At 45.3% G+C, this 18,553-nt stretch overlaps 1 protein-coding gene across 2 annotated transcripts in view; it reads right to left on the bottom strand.

Moving 5' to 3' along the window:
• Nucleotides 1–18,553, bottom strand: part of LOC309551801 (solute carrier family 2, facilitated glucose transporter member 11-like) — a 70,427-nt gene that overhangs the window by 44,076 nt on the left and 7,798 nt on the right. The window contains exons 2-7 of one of the 2 annotated variants that reach the window (XM_082252494.1): nucleotides 14,092–14,178; nucleotides 6,025–6,123; nucleotides 3,729–3,889; nucleotides 3,525–3,649; nucleotides 597–726; nucleotides 271–419 (exon numbers count right to left, since the gene is read on the bottom strand). In XM_082252494.1, the coding sequence (XP_082108620.1) occupies nucleotides 271–419; nucleotides 597–726; nucleotides 3,525–3,649; nucleotides 3,729–3,889; nucleotides 6,025–6,123; nucleotides 14,092–14,115 (688 nt within the window). In that variant the 5' untranslated portion in view covers nucleotides 14,116–14,178. Of the gene's footprint in view, nucleotides 1–270; nucleotides 420–596; nucleotides 727–3,524; nucleotides 3,650–3,728; nucleotides 3,890–6,024; nucleotides 6,124–14,091; nucleotides 14,200–18,553 lie in introns of those variants that run through there. The other variant, XM_082252493.1, reaches the window with a different exon arrangement.

Here is an 18,553-nt window from a genome sequence, read left to right as displayed (position 1 = left end):
AACGGGTATTGGTCCCACAGAAAATGATGATCCAGATTACTGTTTAAAATCTTCATTATGCTTATCAAAATAAAAAATTAGAAATTCTGAACTATTTAATTTCATTTTGGCCACGACTGGTTACCAAATCACTTAAGTGGCCCGTGTTCTTCAACCGGTAAGCTGACTCCAGCAAAACAAACTCAAAAGCCACAATAACCTGGGAGTTCTTCATAGCAAACCCCTATCAATAATTATACAAGTAGGACATAAAATGTTCTTCATCCATACCTTGTATACAACCATCCTTGTCTTGTTTTTCCATCAAAAGGTATGGTGGAGACTCGGGAAAGAATGGCAAGGTTAGCATTTGGGTCAGTGCCCATAACCCACTGGCAGCAAAGAGAAGAGGCCATATTGATTCAAATCCTAAGACTTCCCTAAAGGTAAGCATAGAGAACAAAACTATAAAATGTTTATATTGGATATCCCAAAATGCCCTCACATAATAAAGTAAATTTAATGCTAGGTGTCACCCCAGTATAACAGTGATAATTAAAACATATGAAGGCTATTTAATGTATAAGATTAGAATACAGGCCCACAGGGGCACTCACCTTAGCCCAAGAATTTGGCCAGTTAGTTTACCAATTGTTACGAACATGGAGATACTGGTGTTAGTAAAGCCACGCATCTTTTTATCTGAGATTTCACCTGCATACTGAGAGTGTATGTTCAGCCCGAATCCTGAAAAGCAAATACGTAATTTACACGTGATTGAAACATTTCAAGAGAAATCCACAAGAAATATATCTGAGAAAGAGTTTAAAGTATACTGTAACCAGGGCTTTTTTTTCTAAAAAAAAAAAAAAGGAGCAGGAACTCAACCACGACCCCCCCCCCCCCCCCCCAAAAAAAAAAACCCCCTTCCAAAACTGGTCAAAATTTCACTAACAGTGGGAGGGTCTTAAAGGGGCATCAAATACCAGGAGTGCATTATGTACAGTGTGTAGAGTTCGGTGGGGTTACACACAGAGTGCAAAGTTCAGGGGTGTGCTACATGCAGAGTTCGAGAGTGTGCTACGTATACAGTGCAGCGTTCAGGGGTGTGCTGCGTACAGAGTTCAGGGGTGGGCTACACACAGAGTGCAGTGTTCATCTCTCTTCAACAGCTGCATAGTTCTGTATCCCCCATCCACATCTCACTTTTATCCCTCTTCTTCTCTAGTACCTCCCCTCACACTGTAGATGGCGTCACCTCTCTCACTTGGAGGGAGATCATCCAGTGGGGGTGTCAGCATTCACACTGCACCCCAGGCACCGGCATCTCCTTTATCCCCATCAGAGGCGTAACTAGAACCTTCAGGGCCCTGATGCAAGAAACCACGAAGGGCCCCCCAGACCCCTGGCCGGGGCCCTTACCTTCAAGCCCAGGGCTCTTCCCACTAATCCTGGGGCTCTTTACACTCGTTGCATGGCCTTTTATTACGGTCCCGCAGCAGGATTCTTTCACAAGTTCTGCAGTGGGCCCCCTTCCTGCAATCTTGTGGGCCCACTTCCTGCAATCTTGGGGCCTCCCCACAGTGGTGCAATGCCAGGGTCCGGTCGCAAGTGTGACCTTTGCCATCCTGGAAGTTCACCCACTGGTTTGCTACCGGGCCCCCTGGAGCATGGGGCCCGGTAGCGATTGCAACCCCTGCAACCCCTGTAGTTACGCCCCTGATCCCCATACTGCACTTGGAAAACACAGGAATACAAGTGATAGTGGTGAGCAGGGAGCAAAGGGCCTGAGCCAAAGGTGGTGGAACTGAGTTCCACCAAGTTCCAGCTGAAAAAAAGCCCTAACTGAAACTAAAGGCATTTTTTTTCGGTCTGGATAGAGAGAAGAGGGATTAGAACACTTGTCAGGTTTTTTTTATTGTCTATGTTCCTATTAGGGAGAATCATCCTCCCATTATGTACTGTTAACTATTATCACAGGAGTAAAAGTGAAAATTCCAAATTGTGGTGGTGATCAGAACAGGAAGAGAGGGGAAACCCGTGGACAGTGCTGTATTTTGGCCTAGGCCAACAAGGCCCAGGCCTAGGGCGGCACTTTGCAGGGGGGCAGCAACAAAGCCCTCCCCCCTCCACCTGAGACTCTATTGGCCACTGGTTGCTAGAGCCGCCTCTCTCACCACCCACTCTCTCTCATCCCCCCCTCTCTCTCATCCCCCCTCTCTTTCATTCCCTCTCTCTCTCACTCTTTGATCCCCCCCTCACTCTCACCCCCCCTCTTTCATCCCCCCTCACCCCCCCTCTTTCATCCCCCCTCACCGCCCCTCTCTCTCTCATCCCCCCTCTCTCTCTCCCTCACCCTTCTCTCTCTCCCACTCCCTCTCACCCCCCCCCCTCTGGTGAGATCTCAGGGGCTCATGCTGGGACTTGTAGTCCTTCAATTTTGGAGGGAGTTACATCCGTTAAAAAAGGAGTGGGGCAAATTTACATAAGAAGGGGGGTGCCCAATTTTAGTCTTGCCTAGGGCAGCACAAAACCAAAATACACCACTGCCCGTGGACACTTGTTCTGGAGACCCTGGCAATTGTTATGTTCCAAAGAAAGTTTAACATCATATACTGTAAATATCATACAATAAATTTCAGGTGAAATTTAAATCAACTAACCTTTTTCTGTGTCTCTGTGAGGGTGAGAGCTTTGTTAGGAACCTCAGACTGCATGTGGTACAGCATTTACAAGGGGGCTCACTCTGACTGTTGGACCTTTACCACGTGATCAGCTGTGTCTAATAACAGCTGATCATGGATGTAAACACAAGCCGGTTATCGGCTTGAGGCGAGAAGAAGAAAGCTGATAACCGCCTTGTGTTAAAAGGACTTTTGCACTGATAATGAGTGCACTGTTTATCAGTGTCCTGATTATCAGTGCAGTCCTAACAGTGCCCACTAGTGCTGCCTATCAGCGCCCACCAGTGCTGCCAATCAGTGTCCATTAGTGCCTCCTCATCAATGTCACCTATCAGTGCCGCCTACCAGTGCATATCAGTGCCCATCAGTGCCACCTATCAGTGCCCATCAGTGCCGCCTTTCAGTGCAGCCTCATCAGTGCACATCAGTGCCGCCTCATCATTGCCACCTATCTGTCCCCATAGGTGCCAGCTATCAGTGCCAACCTCAACAGTGCCTCCCCACCAGGGCTCATCAGCGCAGCCTATCAGTGCCCATCAGTGCAGCCTCATCAGCACACATCAGTGAAGGAGAAAAAGTACCTGTTTGCAAAAACAATGAAAAACGTTTTGTTTTTATTTCTAAAGTTTGTTTAGCAAAAAAAAGAAAAAAAAAAAAAATCCACTGGTGATTGACTAGCACCAAAAAAAAGCTATATTTGTTTAAAAAAAAGTGCTTCATGCCCGCGCAATTGTCAGTGCGACAGTGCTGAAAGCTGAGAAATTGGCCTGGGCAGGAAGGGGGTGAAAGTGCCCTGTGTGTTAAGTTTTTATACTGTGACCATTTATTTTACAAAACAGCACGTAAGCAGACTTCCCATACCTGCATTCATGCCATACAAAAAGCGAGCAAGCAGAATTATCTCAAAAGACCTGGCAGTAGAACTGAGACCAACCAGGAGAGCTCCAACTATAGGAATCAGGTCACTGCATAGCAGACATTTCTTTCTGTAATGAGGAAACATTGGTAATTATCAGCACTGCTTTCATACTAGTAATGACAGCAATGAATTTTAAATGCACTTACTTGCCAAATCTGGAAGCTAAATATCCTGATGCCAGAGATCCAAGCAACCCACCAATGCAGTAACTTGACACAATGAAGGACCATAATAATCTAAGACCACTCTCAGCTATTGGCAGCTGGTATCGGTGTATCCATGTGTTATTGATGAATGTCTTTACAAACTGGAAGAAAGGTTTTAGGCAATCACTTACTATTATCTAGGATGTGAAATGGCTGTATAGAGCCACTGTATGTCTACTGGTAAGAATAATTAAATCTTGAATTTTTTTAGTCCACTTACTTCCATAGTGTAAACCTTAAAGTGTTTGTTACCCCAACACTTCATATTCCTGGTATGTACCTGCTGTACCATGCACCTGTATGAAAAAATATTCTGTCTTCTTTGTATTGCTTCCTTTGTGTGAAATCCCTGGTGATCCTGCCTCCCTCTACTTTCCTTTTTAAAACTGATCATACTAGGCAGGAGAGCACAGCGTGGACAGTTCTCTAGCTGTGCTGGGAACTCAGTGTACTCTTTTCCAATGATCAGACTTGTCCTCAAACACCCCTCTGCAAAGTCATTTAGTGGGAAGCTCAGTGTGCTGCTGCTTCTCCTCCCCCAGCTCTAATACAGCTAAGAACAGAGGGAATGTGATCATTTATAAAAAATTGTATTTATCATGTATTTTTATCTCTTTCCAAAAATGTTTTGCCTTTCACTTCTATTGAATCGGTTGTTTTAAAGGTGATCTTTTACAATCTCTTTTATTTACACCTGAGTACAGCATACTCCTAGGAATGTTTCAGCATTTTTTAAGCATTTTCAAGTGTTTTTCAGGTGTATTACAGGCATTTTACAAGTGTTTTTGCATGTATATCAGGGTTTTTGTTTCCTGGGCTAGGCAATGGGAGCAGAGCAGTTCCAAAGGAGTTCTTCAGGCAAACATGAAAACACCCAAAAATGTGAGTATCATGTGTTTACAAACGCTCCTATTGAGTTATATAGAGCCAAAATTGGCTGAAAAGCTCAAAGAAAAGCTCATATACTTTTGTGAGTATAGGGCGTAGAGCCACTGAGCAAACAAGTATGTACAGGGACAGTTAGAAAGAATGGGATTCTCCAAATTCACCTTTAGTAACATGTTACGTGTTACACCTGTATTTAGGGTGTAACATGTAAGATGTTACTTTGCACCATTCCGAGCATCCACCATCCCTCCTGTGACAGCTGCCGGGTGTACTTCTCCCCACACCCACTGTCACAATTAAAAAACAGCGTGGCTGTGTGGGCGGAATCTGTGAATAAATGAACTACAATTCCCATCTGCCACTGCACTGGTGAGTGCTCTCATAGTTCTTTGACACTTCCTACCACTTTCAAACAGAAAGTCCATACAGAGGTACTGGCAGAAAGCTGTAGGCATTGTCTGCAGGAGCATGACAATGAACCCGCGATATGCTGATCGCAAGTGCCATGCTTTGCAGGCTTCTGAGAAAAAAAATAATATATGCACAATTTTTTACGTGCAAAAACATGTACATTTATTTATTTATTGTTTTTTTTTTTTTTTTTTTAAATGGCTGTTTCAGAGTTCTATAAACTGGTGAGGAGCATTAACTACTGTTTATCTGGCTCTTTTGTAGAATGAATCCTATGACTTTTAACAAATCAAAGCAGTTCTTAAATTTTGAATGCACCAAAAGGAATTCCAGATGTAATTGTTATGTGTTTAGTATTTGGGTCTGCATTAATGCCTAGACCTAGAGGATCTTTGTCTCACTTTAACACTATGGCCTGTAGAAGTGACATTTGAACGCTGATTGGTTCCCCCAATGTGTTTCCTATTGAAACAAAAAAGTCTAATTGAATTACCTAATCAGATGCATTTAATCTGTGTAATGTGATCTACAGTGTAACTGTAATGAAATCATTGATTGATGCAGTTAATGACCCAGCCATTACATTTAAAACATCCCAAACAGACATACCTGTAAAAGAAGAGAGTAAATTCTTACCTTTCCTGTGGCTCTGTTAAGAAGAAATCCTCCTCCTAAGTCTATAGGGTAACTGACACTTCCAGAAGTGTCAATCTACTTGGTCCTCCGGAGTGCTCAGTCCCTCCCCCTGTCAAGGTCTGCAGGTTAAGTGTGTGCTGTAATAGGTTTTGCAAGAGGCTAATACCAAGTTAAAAATACTTCTAATACAATAATTAATGATTATCACACTCTGTGAGAGCCAATACATTTGTCAGATGGCTTTATCCTTGCCAAAGTGGTCCTGAATTAAAATATATACAATCATCAGTTTAGTGCTCACCTTAGAGGGAGAGTTTAGCACAGATATATGAAATCCATATTGAAAGGTTCCTCCAATTCCCAATACACATATGAGCATAAGAAGCCCACGATACTGGAGCTGAGAGACAAAATGTTTAATACTGTATTACTAAACTGTTTACATCACACACGCTGTAATAGATCAACTGAACAGTTTGTCTTGTAGTAAATATAAAATGATAACAATTTGAAGGGAAACTCAAGCTAATTCTTTATAAGCAGTTACAGTAAAAAAAAAAAAAAAAAAATCCTTTTAGGATAAAGATTTTACATAAATAAATAAAAGCTGATCATTGTAAGCACTCTGGACAGTGTTAAATGGTTTGTCCAAACCTTCTTACTGCCAAATTTGGCGGACAGTCTGTTCTGTTAACGTAAGTTAAAAAAAATTACTGGCAGTATCACCAGGTATAAATAAAGTAAAAAACAAAACAATACATAAATAAATGTAGCACGATTTCCAGGCATTGGGCCTGATGAGGATCTGCCATCGTTACCGGTGACACCTTCAGCCCCTTTAAGCTGAATACCCAAGTGTGAGAATGGAGACAATGACCATTCCGGCATCTTTGGTTTGTTTTGTTTATTTTATAATGGGGATGGGAGAAGGGAATGAGTGGGATACTCCTCTGGCTCAACTAGGTACAAATGGGACACTTTGAAGAAAAATGGCTTTCAGCGCTGTCTTGACGCTGGCTGGATGCCGATCAACGCTTGCGGGCGCTTGAAAAACACTGACTTGCTGTACTGTACTTGAACTTGACATCTGAGACTCTGGTTAGCTCAAAAGTCCCGAACTGCTCCCTCCAGTCCTTCCTGACTGAAGTAGCCTCTGTATACTGTTTGTGCTGCTGCAACTCTCAACACTGTACACTGCTCGCTGTACACTGTACACTTTAACACTTCAGGGCCCAACCGCTGGCACCCCCTCTGTACTTCAGGGTCCTCTCACTAGGCACACCCTCTACACTTCAGGATCCACACACTGGCACCCCCTCTACAATTCAGGGTCCTCTTACTAGGCACTCCTTCTACACTTCAGGGTCCTCTCAGTAGTCACCCCCACTACACTTCAGGGTCCACACACTGGCACCCTCTTTGCTCTTCAGGGTCAACACTGGCACCCCCTTTACTTTTGCTCCTGCACCGGCTAGCTAGCTCCTGGATCCCTACGACCTTCACCGGAGTGGTCCCCTCTCATTCTAGGCAGACCCCCACTGGCAGTTTGCAGTATTCACGAGCTGGGAATGCTTTCCTTAAACTCGATCCCTCTCAGCTCCGCTGGTCCGTGTAGTGGTGTGCCCCTTTATCCAGATGCAGGTGCAAGTCCCTTTAACTCGATTCCCCACAATCCTCTGGGCTCCCAGCATCCCCTGAGTTCCAGGACACGCCCAGGGAGTATAAATACCAGCTCCCCCCAGCTTCCTGTGCTCAGAGAGATCCTGCCTGATGGGACAGCAGTGACTGGGCAAGCGAGCTGTCCCCAGGTGCTGGGTCCTTATCTGCCAAGTCTGGTGTGCGGGCCACCAGCAGCGAGCACAAGAGCATGCAGCATCTATCCAAGCCCCATTCACTGGAGAGGACTCTGTTACAGTCCATGTGGAGAAGCTGTCCAAGCAGTGGGTTGGTCCTATCTATGGCCCCCAGAGCCTCCTGACCGAGGTGAGCATCAGCAGTGCCTGTGTGAGGTCTGTGCCAGCAGGAAATCCCCTCAGCTCACAGTCTGCTGAATTAACGATCAAACTCTTGGAACATGTGAGAATCTTCAGTTCTTTATCCTATCAGTAAACTGAACTCAGAACACTCTGCTGCCACCTAGTGGCCATTAGTAGAACTGCAATATAATTGTTTTCACACGTTTTATGCCTGTTTCTCCCTTCCTCATATTGCTGTTTTGTACTGCAAACCCTTGTTCACATGATCTCCTGTGTAATCTACGTTCCACATTGTTAAGTAAAGTAGAAATTGCACATCACCACTGGTCTGATCATTTGGCTGATACAGTTACATAACATCCTCTGCACCGGATCCTCTCTGCAGCTCAGCTCAGCCTTCTGTCCCCTCTCTCTAGGCAAGCCGCCTGGGACACCTGATTCCTCTGACAGGAGGATAGACAGCCGTACTCTCCCTCCTGGGTCTCTGCTTCCCGCCAAAGACGCTGCGTCATGTGCTCCCCTTAAACTTATACCCACTCCAAGAATGCTGTGCAGCAAAATCTGCCTTTCTGGGGTAGATACAGGCCTGAGTGTGCCATTGGCTGGGTTTCCTCCACTGCCCAGTGAGAACTCTCTCATAGAGCACAGTGGGGAGACTCCCCAGTCTCAACAGCTACACCTGGGAGACATGACAGCCCTGCTGACAATCATGGTCCTGCTGATAAGCAGACAAGGCCCACTATACTTTACCTAGCACCTACCTTGTAGGGTGCTACACAAATAAATGCAGTCTCAGAATTGAAAGCTGTAATTTAATACTTTTTGTTTTTGGGTTTAAGACCACTTGCAAGTTTCAACCCCTGTTGCACTGAGACTGATATATAGATAATTGAGCAAAGACACATTCCTTTTTTTAGTAAATCAACCCCAAATTCAGATTATTCTTTCCTGAAAAGAGTTAATCTCACTAGTTAATCTGGGTTGAGGTTTCAACAGCTAGATTCACACTTTGTGATTTAAAAATGCGTGCAATTTCTTGCATTTTAAAAATTTAATTATGGCATTGCCATTATTTTTTTAACACACACATCATTTCCTTGCATGTATTTTTGTTCTTAACCTACAAAACATAAATAAGTAAAAAAAAAACAAAAAATCTGTGTCTCCTGGTCATATGGCATGCGATGCATGGTCTGCATTTCATGTGCAATGCAACAATATGAATGGCCTGAGTTCTTTGTATGGTAGGTCTATGTTAGCTGGGGGTTCTCTGCAGTAGCTAACTGTGTTATACCACAGGGAGCACTTTAGATGTGAGCACAGCCTGAATTGTTTCCAGTGGGGTTTCACAATGTACACATATGAATGCCACTTATAACTGGAATCAACAATGATATTAAAGGGTATTTTAATGTCATATGAAATCCTATACTTTAAATCTAAAAACGTTCAGAAATAACAACTAGCATAAGAGAAAGTTTGTAATAAAGTTATGGAGCACATTTTGTTGCACTTGGTCCAAACATCTATAGCCTGGATACCAATAACAAGCAAAGAATTGACTTTCCCCTGTAACTTTACCAAATTCCATTCTGCTTGACTATTACTTCTGTGAAAATTAGCCCCAAGGGTTAAGCTTCAAGGGCACAGTCCACTCTTTAGACTTGCTGTTAAGGGCATTCCTTGCCCCTTTTTTTCATAAGAAAGTTTAGTTCCGTAAAAACAAACAGGGTAACCCATGCAGGAGTTTTCAACATCCTTCTTCCAGTGCTACACAAAGCACAAATGCTTCATTTGGCCTCCAGGCTTACTCTTGCATCAACGGTGCTCCGCCTTCACAGTTCAGGCCTGTCATGAACCAGAGCACCCGCTGGTGGCACTGTGGTCCTTAGACCTGAAATATGTCTAGTTTACACCTGATGTTGGCTGTTGGAAGGGTATTTAGCCCCTTCTCTAGTTTTCCACAATGTTTCAGTGTTTTTCCTGTGTGCTTATGAGCTCTTTATCTGGTAACCTGTAATCCTGATTCCTAATCATGCCTGCACGTTCCTGCTCCCATAAACCTTCTTTTCATTGCGATCTCTTCCTTACTCCTCAGCCTGATCCTGCTCTGTCCTATTTACCATGCAGTCTGTACAGAGCTTATATGAATATACAAACCCACTCCACGCTATAGAGTAACCCCTGATTAAAGAAACAAAATCGAAAACCAACAAAGTGAGAAAATTCGAACAGCATCAAGCTTCTGTGCTAATCATACCCCAAATAAGTGAAAAATATATTCAGAGACTAATAGGTTTCCCCAACAAATGTTCACCGCTCAGTACATCAAATAACATGTGATAAAAGTAGTGTATAAATGTATTCTCGGACTAAGGATTAACATAGCAGCTGTGAGCAGCTGGCCAGCTGCAGGGTAATATATAAGAGTGTGGTATGATGTTTCTCCCTTAAGCCCTGATACATGCAATATAAATTCTGTATAATAATAATCTCTAAAAATAATGTGGAGCTGAGAATCTATGTGTGTATCCCAACATGCTAACTAGAACCTTCAGGGCCCAGTGCAAGAAACCATGAAGGGCAAAGGCCCGACCAAGGCCCTTCCCACTGATCCTGGGGCCCTTTACTCCCATCATGGGACCCTTTATTACGGTACTGCAGCGGGCCACCTTCCTGCTATCCTGGGGCCCCCCCACGGTGGTGGAATGCCGGAGCCCAGTAGCAAGCGCGACCTTTGCGACCCTGGTATTTCCGCCACTGGTGTCAGTAGTTTATTTTTGTTTACATTTTATTTTTTTACTTTTTTTTACAATTTCTTTTTTAATATTTTTTACATTATTATTATACCGGATTTATATAGCACCAACAGTTACATATTTATTAGGACCCCCATTGGGGGGGGGGGGCTTAGGTGAAATATCAGGGGTCCAAACAGATGTCTCAATTTTGAGACAGAGAAAGGGACTGAGGACAGCTTCCCGTTCATTCATAAACTAAAACATAGTAAACACAGTTTAATATGCCCCAGCTATGAATGAATAAAAAAAAAGAAAAACATTTGTATTCAGTAAGACAAGGAAGGGGACGGTAATTGAAACATTTATCGCCTCCATCCTCGCTTTTCCTGACCTGCCAGGCTGCATGCTCGGATAAGGATCTGATATGGATTTTGGGGGGGACCCCACGCCTTTTTTGTTTTAAACTTTGGCGTGAGATTCCTCTTTAAATCTATACCTGGACCTTTATGAATTTTCATTCAACACCCCTGCTCTAGAGAAAGAAGTCTGCATTTAACTGCTTCTATTACAAGCCAAGTCCACTGTTTGGTATATGCAAGGTCTTCCTCTTCAGCTTTTAAGAAAGGAGTTAATTAACCCTATCCAAAGTGCTAAAGAACATTTCTTCAGATTCATCTAGTGACAGGATGAAGCTGCGGCCTTGCCGCATTCTCAGACAGATGTCCTCAGCATTGTGAATAGTTCAAATTTGGAGTATCCCACTCATCCCTTCTCCCATCCCAATGTAAAATAAAACAACAAAACAACAATCCCTAGACTGTTCATTGACTGAGCCAGAAAGTAAAGTGTTAAGATTCCGCATGCAGTTGCTATTGGTAACCCAGGGGACCCGAAAAGGTGAGAAAAGGTGAGAAATCCAGCCACCCTCAAGAGGGCAGGGCTTCATTTGGGGGCGTCCTCCGAGATTCACCCTGGGCTACCGCAATGTTTGCTAACGGCAATGGCCGAGAAATCTTGCAAAATAACGTCATGCTTTCTCAAGAAATGTGCTGGAGTGTCAGCGAAGAAAGTGATGTCTTCTCTACAGGGATTAGAGAGAGTGGGATGAAGGATCAAGTTCACAGCGATGGTTGCAACGGCAACAGATGAACTTTTGTCAAAAATGTAATCTGTTCTTTCAAGAAATGTGCAGGAGAGTTGGAAGAGAAGAGATGCATCATACTTTACAAAAGGACTGTGTCTGCTTTACAGTGACAGGTGCAAGTGTGGATGGAGAAAGTGGCGGTCCAAGGCACATGGATCGGTGTGCTGGGGGGTCTTGTCTGGACATGCACTATGGAAAAAAATGTTGACCGTGCAGTTTATGTCAGCGGGACAAATTCCTAAGTAGTGAGGAGAGTGATATCGGAGGAGATGCTGTAAAGAAAAATGTTGACCGTGCAATTCATGACAGCAGGACAATTTTCCAAGACAGTTTGGCGGATGTTTTCTGTACATGTGCTATGAAGAAAAATTTCGGCCGTGCAATTTCTGACAGTGGGAAATTTTCCAAGACAGTATGGCGAATGTTGTCTGTACATGTGCTATGAAGAAAAATGTCGGCCGTGAAATGTCTGACAATTTTCCAAAATAGCAAGGGAGATCAGTTGGCCTGGCGGGATGGAGGTGCAACTGAGGCCCAGGTACAGACAAGGATGGCGGATGTGTGTGGATTGAGGAGCACGATCTGCTGTACAAAGATCTTCATGCTGGCTGAGCTGAGTTGGAGCGGCAGTGAAGAGGTTACTGTACCACGCAGAAAAGCACACGCTGAAGAGATCTGCCTAGCAGGAGACGCCACCGCCAGAGAATCAGCTAATCTGGAGTTGTGGGTGGAAATTTTTCAAGGAAGAATTTTTGTAGGGGGCGGCTGCCCCAGACCAGTGAGAACATGGCTCGTTTGGCGGGGGGGGGGGGGAGTGAGTGTAGCACCCTCCTAGGTAGGTGCTAGAGAGTGGGTATAGTTTTTGACTATGTCTGCCTACCAGAGGAGCAGCCGGTAAATTCTATATTTCTCTCTGCTTAACAGGGAGCAGGATCTGTGAGTTGGGTCTGCTAAATGTTCTCAGTGTGTGGTCTCAGGGAGTGTCCCCACTGATTCAATGGGGAGGCACGTTGGATAGTGGAGGAAACCTGACCAATGGGCACACAGGCTTTGATACAGCCCAAGTGATTGGCACAGACTGCTGTCTCGGTGCATTGTGGGGTGTAGTATAAAAAGCCAGGAGCACATGTGCTCAAGGTCTTTGGCTGGTAAGCAGAGTCCCGGAAGGAGGGTGGCAACTGCCTCCTCTTCTGCAGTGGTTGGTGTATGGTCACAGGCAGTCGACCTGGTGAGCCAGAAGTGTGGAGCTGAACCCAGAGGTCCAGGAGAGCTGACTAGGATGAGTTGAGACACTGGAGAACCTGAAAAGCAGTATCGTGAGTACAGGGGATCGTGTCTTAGGGCCTGACCAAGAAGGTGGCCACTCCGAAGTAGAGTAGTCAGAGGACGGGTGTCAGCTGGTGGATAGAAAGGGGGTACGAGGAGAGTGCCCTGAAGCTAAAGAACATTACTTCAGATTCAGCTAGTGGCAGGATGAAGCTGCGGCCTTGCCGCATTCTTAGATGTCCTCAGCATTGTGAATAGTTTAAGTTTGGAGTATCCCACTCATCCATCTCCACTAACCCACTCCCACCTCCATATAAAATAAAACAACAAAACAACAACCCCTGGACTGTTCATTGACGTTAAGTGTTAAGATTCTGCATGCAGTTGCTATCGGTAACCCAGGGGACCGGAAAAGGTGAGAAATCCAGCCACCCTCAAGGGGGCAGGGCTACAGAAATATTAAAAGCTTTAAAAAAAAAATGTAAAAAAAAGGCCCGGAGTGTGCGTTAAAGTGTATCGAAAACCAAAACCAAAATATTACAGCTTACTTTTTTAATGTTTTATTTTCTATTTTTTTTTTCACCTGCTAATTCTGCAAATAACACACTTTCTGTCCCTGGGTGGCTACGCCACTCCTCTACTGTTATTTATAGTCATGGTTCTCACTTTGGGCTTTTCTCCTAATACTGAATGGACTATAAATATGTCTTTATCTTCTCATCTCCTTTACACTGGGGGCAGATATGATACGACAATAGCTAGGAAGTAAGACATTTTTTAGCACAGTTTACAGGAAGTGACAAGGACATGGCATTTCTGGCAAGATCAACAGGTATTTTATGTATTTTCTGGAAATGTTCTTACATTGAATAAAAAAAAAAAGAAAACAGATGAAGCCACCATATCTAAGGACTGTAAGCTATAAAATATTACATTTTATCTTGGGTTTAGTTATCCTTTAAAATCAGGCATGAATCACTAAAATTTGTAACAATGGTTCAAACCCTCCACACAATGCTTATCTGGTGATTTGACTCAAAAACATTTATAAGATAAATTTACCCTTGAAGCCATTAACAATTCCTCCAAGGATACATGTTTCATCCATTAAGTCAAGATTTAAGAAACCAAATCACTCAATGTCTATTTTACATTTAACCAATTATAAAGTCATATACTGTAATATAAAATGTAATGAACAAGCAATATACACAACACAGAAAGTATTATTGGATACTCACCAGGTTCTTAACCCAAGATGACATTTCAGAGAATAGACTTGCTGCCTTGGCTTCTTACCGAATCCTGGCAATCTTGGACAGAGAAAACTGGTATTTAGGTGGAATAAGGTTAAATTTTTACATATACTGTTATTCCTAAGTTAAAAAGAACCTGTGGATTAGGCATTTCAGAGATGTCATACAGTACTTTTCACACACTTTTGAAGTTACATAATGTGCTACTGATCTACAATATCTATAACATTTGCAGGTACTGGGTCAAAGGCACACGGGAGCATATGCATCCTATATCTAAATTATTTTACACGCATCATAGATGCTTTTCTGTTAAAGACAAACTATAATGGTTTTAATTAGGATTGGACTGGCCTACTGGAGATTCCTGTAGTGCAGGGATATGCAAACTGTGGCCCTCCAGGTGTTGCAGAACTAGTCCCATGAGGCATGGCAAGACTCTGACAGCCACAAGTATGACACCCAGAGGCAAAACCATGATGGGATTTGTAGTTTTGCAACAGCCGGAGGGCCACAGTTTGCAAATCCCTGCTGTAGTGGATCCCAGTTCTTTAGGGCATCGTAATTCCAGCACCGGGGTGATGCAAGACCCTGACACCTATCTTGGGTCTGCAGCTATTTATAGCATTCAGGCCATCCTTTTATGCAATGGTATGTAGCAAGGTTTCCAGGCCCATGGCCTGATGTGGGTCTGCCATTAGTACCGGTACTCTCTCCAGCCCATGTGAGCTGGGACCCTGGGTGTGACAACTGAAGCAGCGACAACTCCGGCATCTTTGTTTGTGGTTTTTATTGATTTTGTAGGGGATGGGAGAAGGGAATGAGTGGGATACTCCTTGAGGCTTAACTATACACAATTGGGACTTTATTCTTGAAAAGTGCCCGTTGGCGCTTCCTTGACGCCAGCCGGCGCCTGCCAACGCTCTCTAACGCTGAGAATAACTTAATGAACACAGAAGTGCTGAATCCTCGACTTTTAGTCCAGAAGATCCAGGACTGAATACTGTAGAACTCTTGATACTGTTTAGCTGTGTAAGTCACTGAATACTGTCCTCCGCTTTGACCAGCTTGAGGTAGTATGAAGTAGAACTCTGTAGAACTGTGTTGGCAACTGACACACACTCTGCACTATTCAGGGTCTTCAACCTAGGCACCCCCTTTACAGCTAGCTGATGACTGGATCCCAGAATCTCTTCCGAAGTGGTCCCCTCTGACACTAGGCAGACCCCCAGGGGCAATCCTCAGTACTCACGACCCGTGTAGGCCTTCCTGGGACTGGACCCCTCTCACTCTCCGCATATTCTCGGCACACCGGATCCCCTCAGCTCACTCTGCTCACTCTGGATATTCAGGCGACACCCCAAACTATCCGCTTCCTCAGACAGGAGGAGAGAGACAGCCGCACTCTCCCTCCTGGGACTCTGCTCCCGCCAAAGACACCCTGTCACGCACTTCCCCCAAACTTATACCCACTCCCAGAATCCTTTGCAGCATAATCTGCCTTCTGGGGTAGTGTTAGGAACACTCCCTGTGTACACTGAAGTGCTATCATGAATCTGCCAGTTAAGAGTTAACTTAGTGCAAAGTAATTGCACTAATTGGCAAAAGGCTGGCCTATTTAAACACCACAGCAGCACTGAGCCATTGCTGTCTTGTCTGCAGCTTTACCTGTACTTCCTAATTCTGAACCTGCTGTTTCCTGTTGACTTCCTGATCGACCTCCCGGCTTGTCCACTACTTCGTCTGCTTGCTGCCCGCCCTGACCTTGGCTCGTTCCTGTGACCACTCTCCTGCCTTATCCTTGTCGGCTTATCTGCTTCCGATTCTGGACGTGTTCACCTCCTGGTGGGGCAACCCTGGGGACCGCGACCTGGTGTTAGCTTGCAGCGCAGTCTATCCCCACCATCAGGGGCTCTAGTGAAAACCAGCTAGCACTTAGACTCCGCACCTCAGACTAGCCCGTGTCTACCACCAGTGTGACCCGTCCGTGTTCCTGTTGTACCAGATCCCACGAGGCTACCTCTGCACGTCAGGCTCAGCCACCAGCACCATTACAGTACAAGACAGCCATGTCGGAGCCTGCAAGAGGGGCTTCTCCTCTGGACGAGATCTGCCAACACTTGGCAGCATTGTCGCAAACAGTCAAGTCGCTCCAGGACAGCTATGTGCACTTGGAGGAACGGTTGCACTCTGTGACTAACCCAGGGAACCCTCCTGTTTCTTTGGTACCCCCAACTTCCACGACACCAACAGGTTCGGTCTCAGGACCCACAGTGGTGATGCTACCACCTGAACCCAGGGTTCCTACACCGGAGCGATTTTCAGGCGATCGGGGCAAATTTAGGACGTTCCGTATCGCATGCGAACTTTATTTCTCACTGCAGCCCCGGACTTTCTCCTTGGAAGCCACCAAGGTTGGATTTGTCATCTCCCTACTCTTGGATGAACCCCAGTCCTGGGCACACCGACTTCTTGAAAAGCGCAGCCCACACATAGACTCCTTGTCTTCTTTTTTTAGTGCCATGGCTCAATTATACGATGATCCACAGCGCACTTCCACAGCGGAAGCTGCTCTTCATGCACTCCAGCAAGGCCGCAGAGCAGTAGAGGAGTACGTCACGGATTTTAGACGGTGGAGTACTGATACCGAGTGGAACGACGCAGCCCTACGTCACCAGTTCCGCTCAGGCCTATCTGAGGGTCTGAAGGACGAGCTAGCCCGAGTTGGCGTTCCAGACTCCCTAGAGGCATTGATTTCATTGGCTATCCAGATAGATCGCCGGCTTCGTGAGCGCCGTGCGGAAAGGTCTGCCCAGCACCCACGCCCATTCTGGATGATGCCGCGGTTCGCAACTCCGGCTCATGTCACCTCCACCAGGCCCATTCCGGCCAACCTGGCTCCTGCTAACTTCACACCAGATGCCCCAGAACCCATGCAGCTTGGCATTATGCGGTCTACCCTAACCGCTGAAGAACGACACCGCCGGCAAAAGAATAATCTCTGCCTATACTGTGGTGAAGCCGGCCATTACATACGTTCTTGCCCAGCAAAGTTACGTAAGTTTCTCTTCATCTCTCCTTCAAGTTATCCAGAATCCGCTGCCAGTGCTACTCACTTAGCGCTCCCTGTTTCGTTTCAACTCCCGGGAGGTACAATACCAGTCACCGCAATTATTGATTCTGGAGCATGCAGCTGTTTCATCGATCTCACGTTCGCCATCCAACAACACATCCCTCTTCAAACCAAGACTCAAGGACTTTCCATTTTTCTTGCAGATGGGTCTCATATTAAGTCTGGACCTGTGACTCAGGAGACCCCTCCTCTTCCTATGGTCACTTCTTCAGGTCACAAAGAGCTACTAAGCCTGGATGCTATTGCTTCCCCTTTATTTCCGGTTATCCTGGGATTGCCATGGCTGCAGGCCCACAACCCGCAGATCGATTGGATGACAAGAACGATCAAATTTCAGTCTGATTACTGCATAAACTCCTGTTTACCGGTCTCTCTCAGCCCTGCCAGTACCCTGCTCTGTTTGGACTCTGACACAGATCTGCTTTCTGCCGTGCCTAAGCCTTATCATGGCTACCTTGACGTTTTTAGTAAACGGGGGGCCGAGACCCTTCCTCCTCATCGCACATACGACTGCCCGATCGAGTTACTTCCTGGGGCCGGGATTCCATTCGGTCGTATCTTCCCTTTGTCAGAACGGGAATTGGAGGCTCTGAAAGAAGACGTGGATGAAAATCTAAAGAAGGGGTTCATTCGTCCATCGACATCCCCAGCAGGGGCAGGAATCTTCTTCGTGGAAAAAAAGGACCACTCTCTCCGCCCCTGTGTGGACTACCGGGAACTAAATAAGATCACGGTCAAGAACCGTTACCCTCTTCCCCTGGTACCAGAACTTTTCCAAAGACTGAGGTCAGCCTCCATTTTCACTAAGTTAGACTTACGTGGGGCCTATAATTTGGTCCGTATTCGTGAGGGGGATGAGTGGAAAACAGCGTTTCGCACCAGGTTTGGGCATTTTGAATATCTGGTGATGCCCTTTGGCCTGTGCAACGCCCCAGCAACCTTTCAACATTTTGTAAATGATATTTTCAGAGACTGGTTAGATATCTTTGTTATTGTCTACCTGGATGATATCTTGATTTTCTCTGCATCCCTGGATCAACATCGGGGACATGTCAAAAATGTCCTCGGCAGACTCCGCCAACACGGATTATATGCCAAGCCTGAGAAGTGCGAATTTGAACGCCAGAGTATTCAGTTCCTAGGTCTCATAATTTGCACTGAAGGAATTAAGATGGATCCCCAAAAGGTCTCAGCCATCTTAGACTGGCCACCCCCGTCAGACAAGAAGGGGGTCCAGCGCTTCGTAGGTTTTGCCAACTTTTACAGGAGATTTATTAAGGGATTCTCTGACATCATTTCCCCCATTACACAGCT

This window comes from Pelophylax lessonae, assembly GCF_965119305.1.
Source record: "Pelophylax lessonae genome assembly, chromosome: 1".
Taxonomy (NCBI): Eukaryota; Metazoa; Chordata; class Amphibia; order Anura; family Ranidae; genus Pelophylax; species Pelophylax lessonae.
The sequence above is the reverse complement of the archived record's forward strand: the minus strand, read 5'-3'. Positions and strand labels throughout refer to the sequence as shown.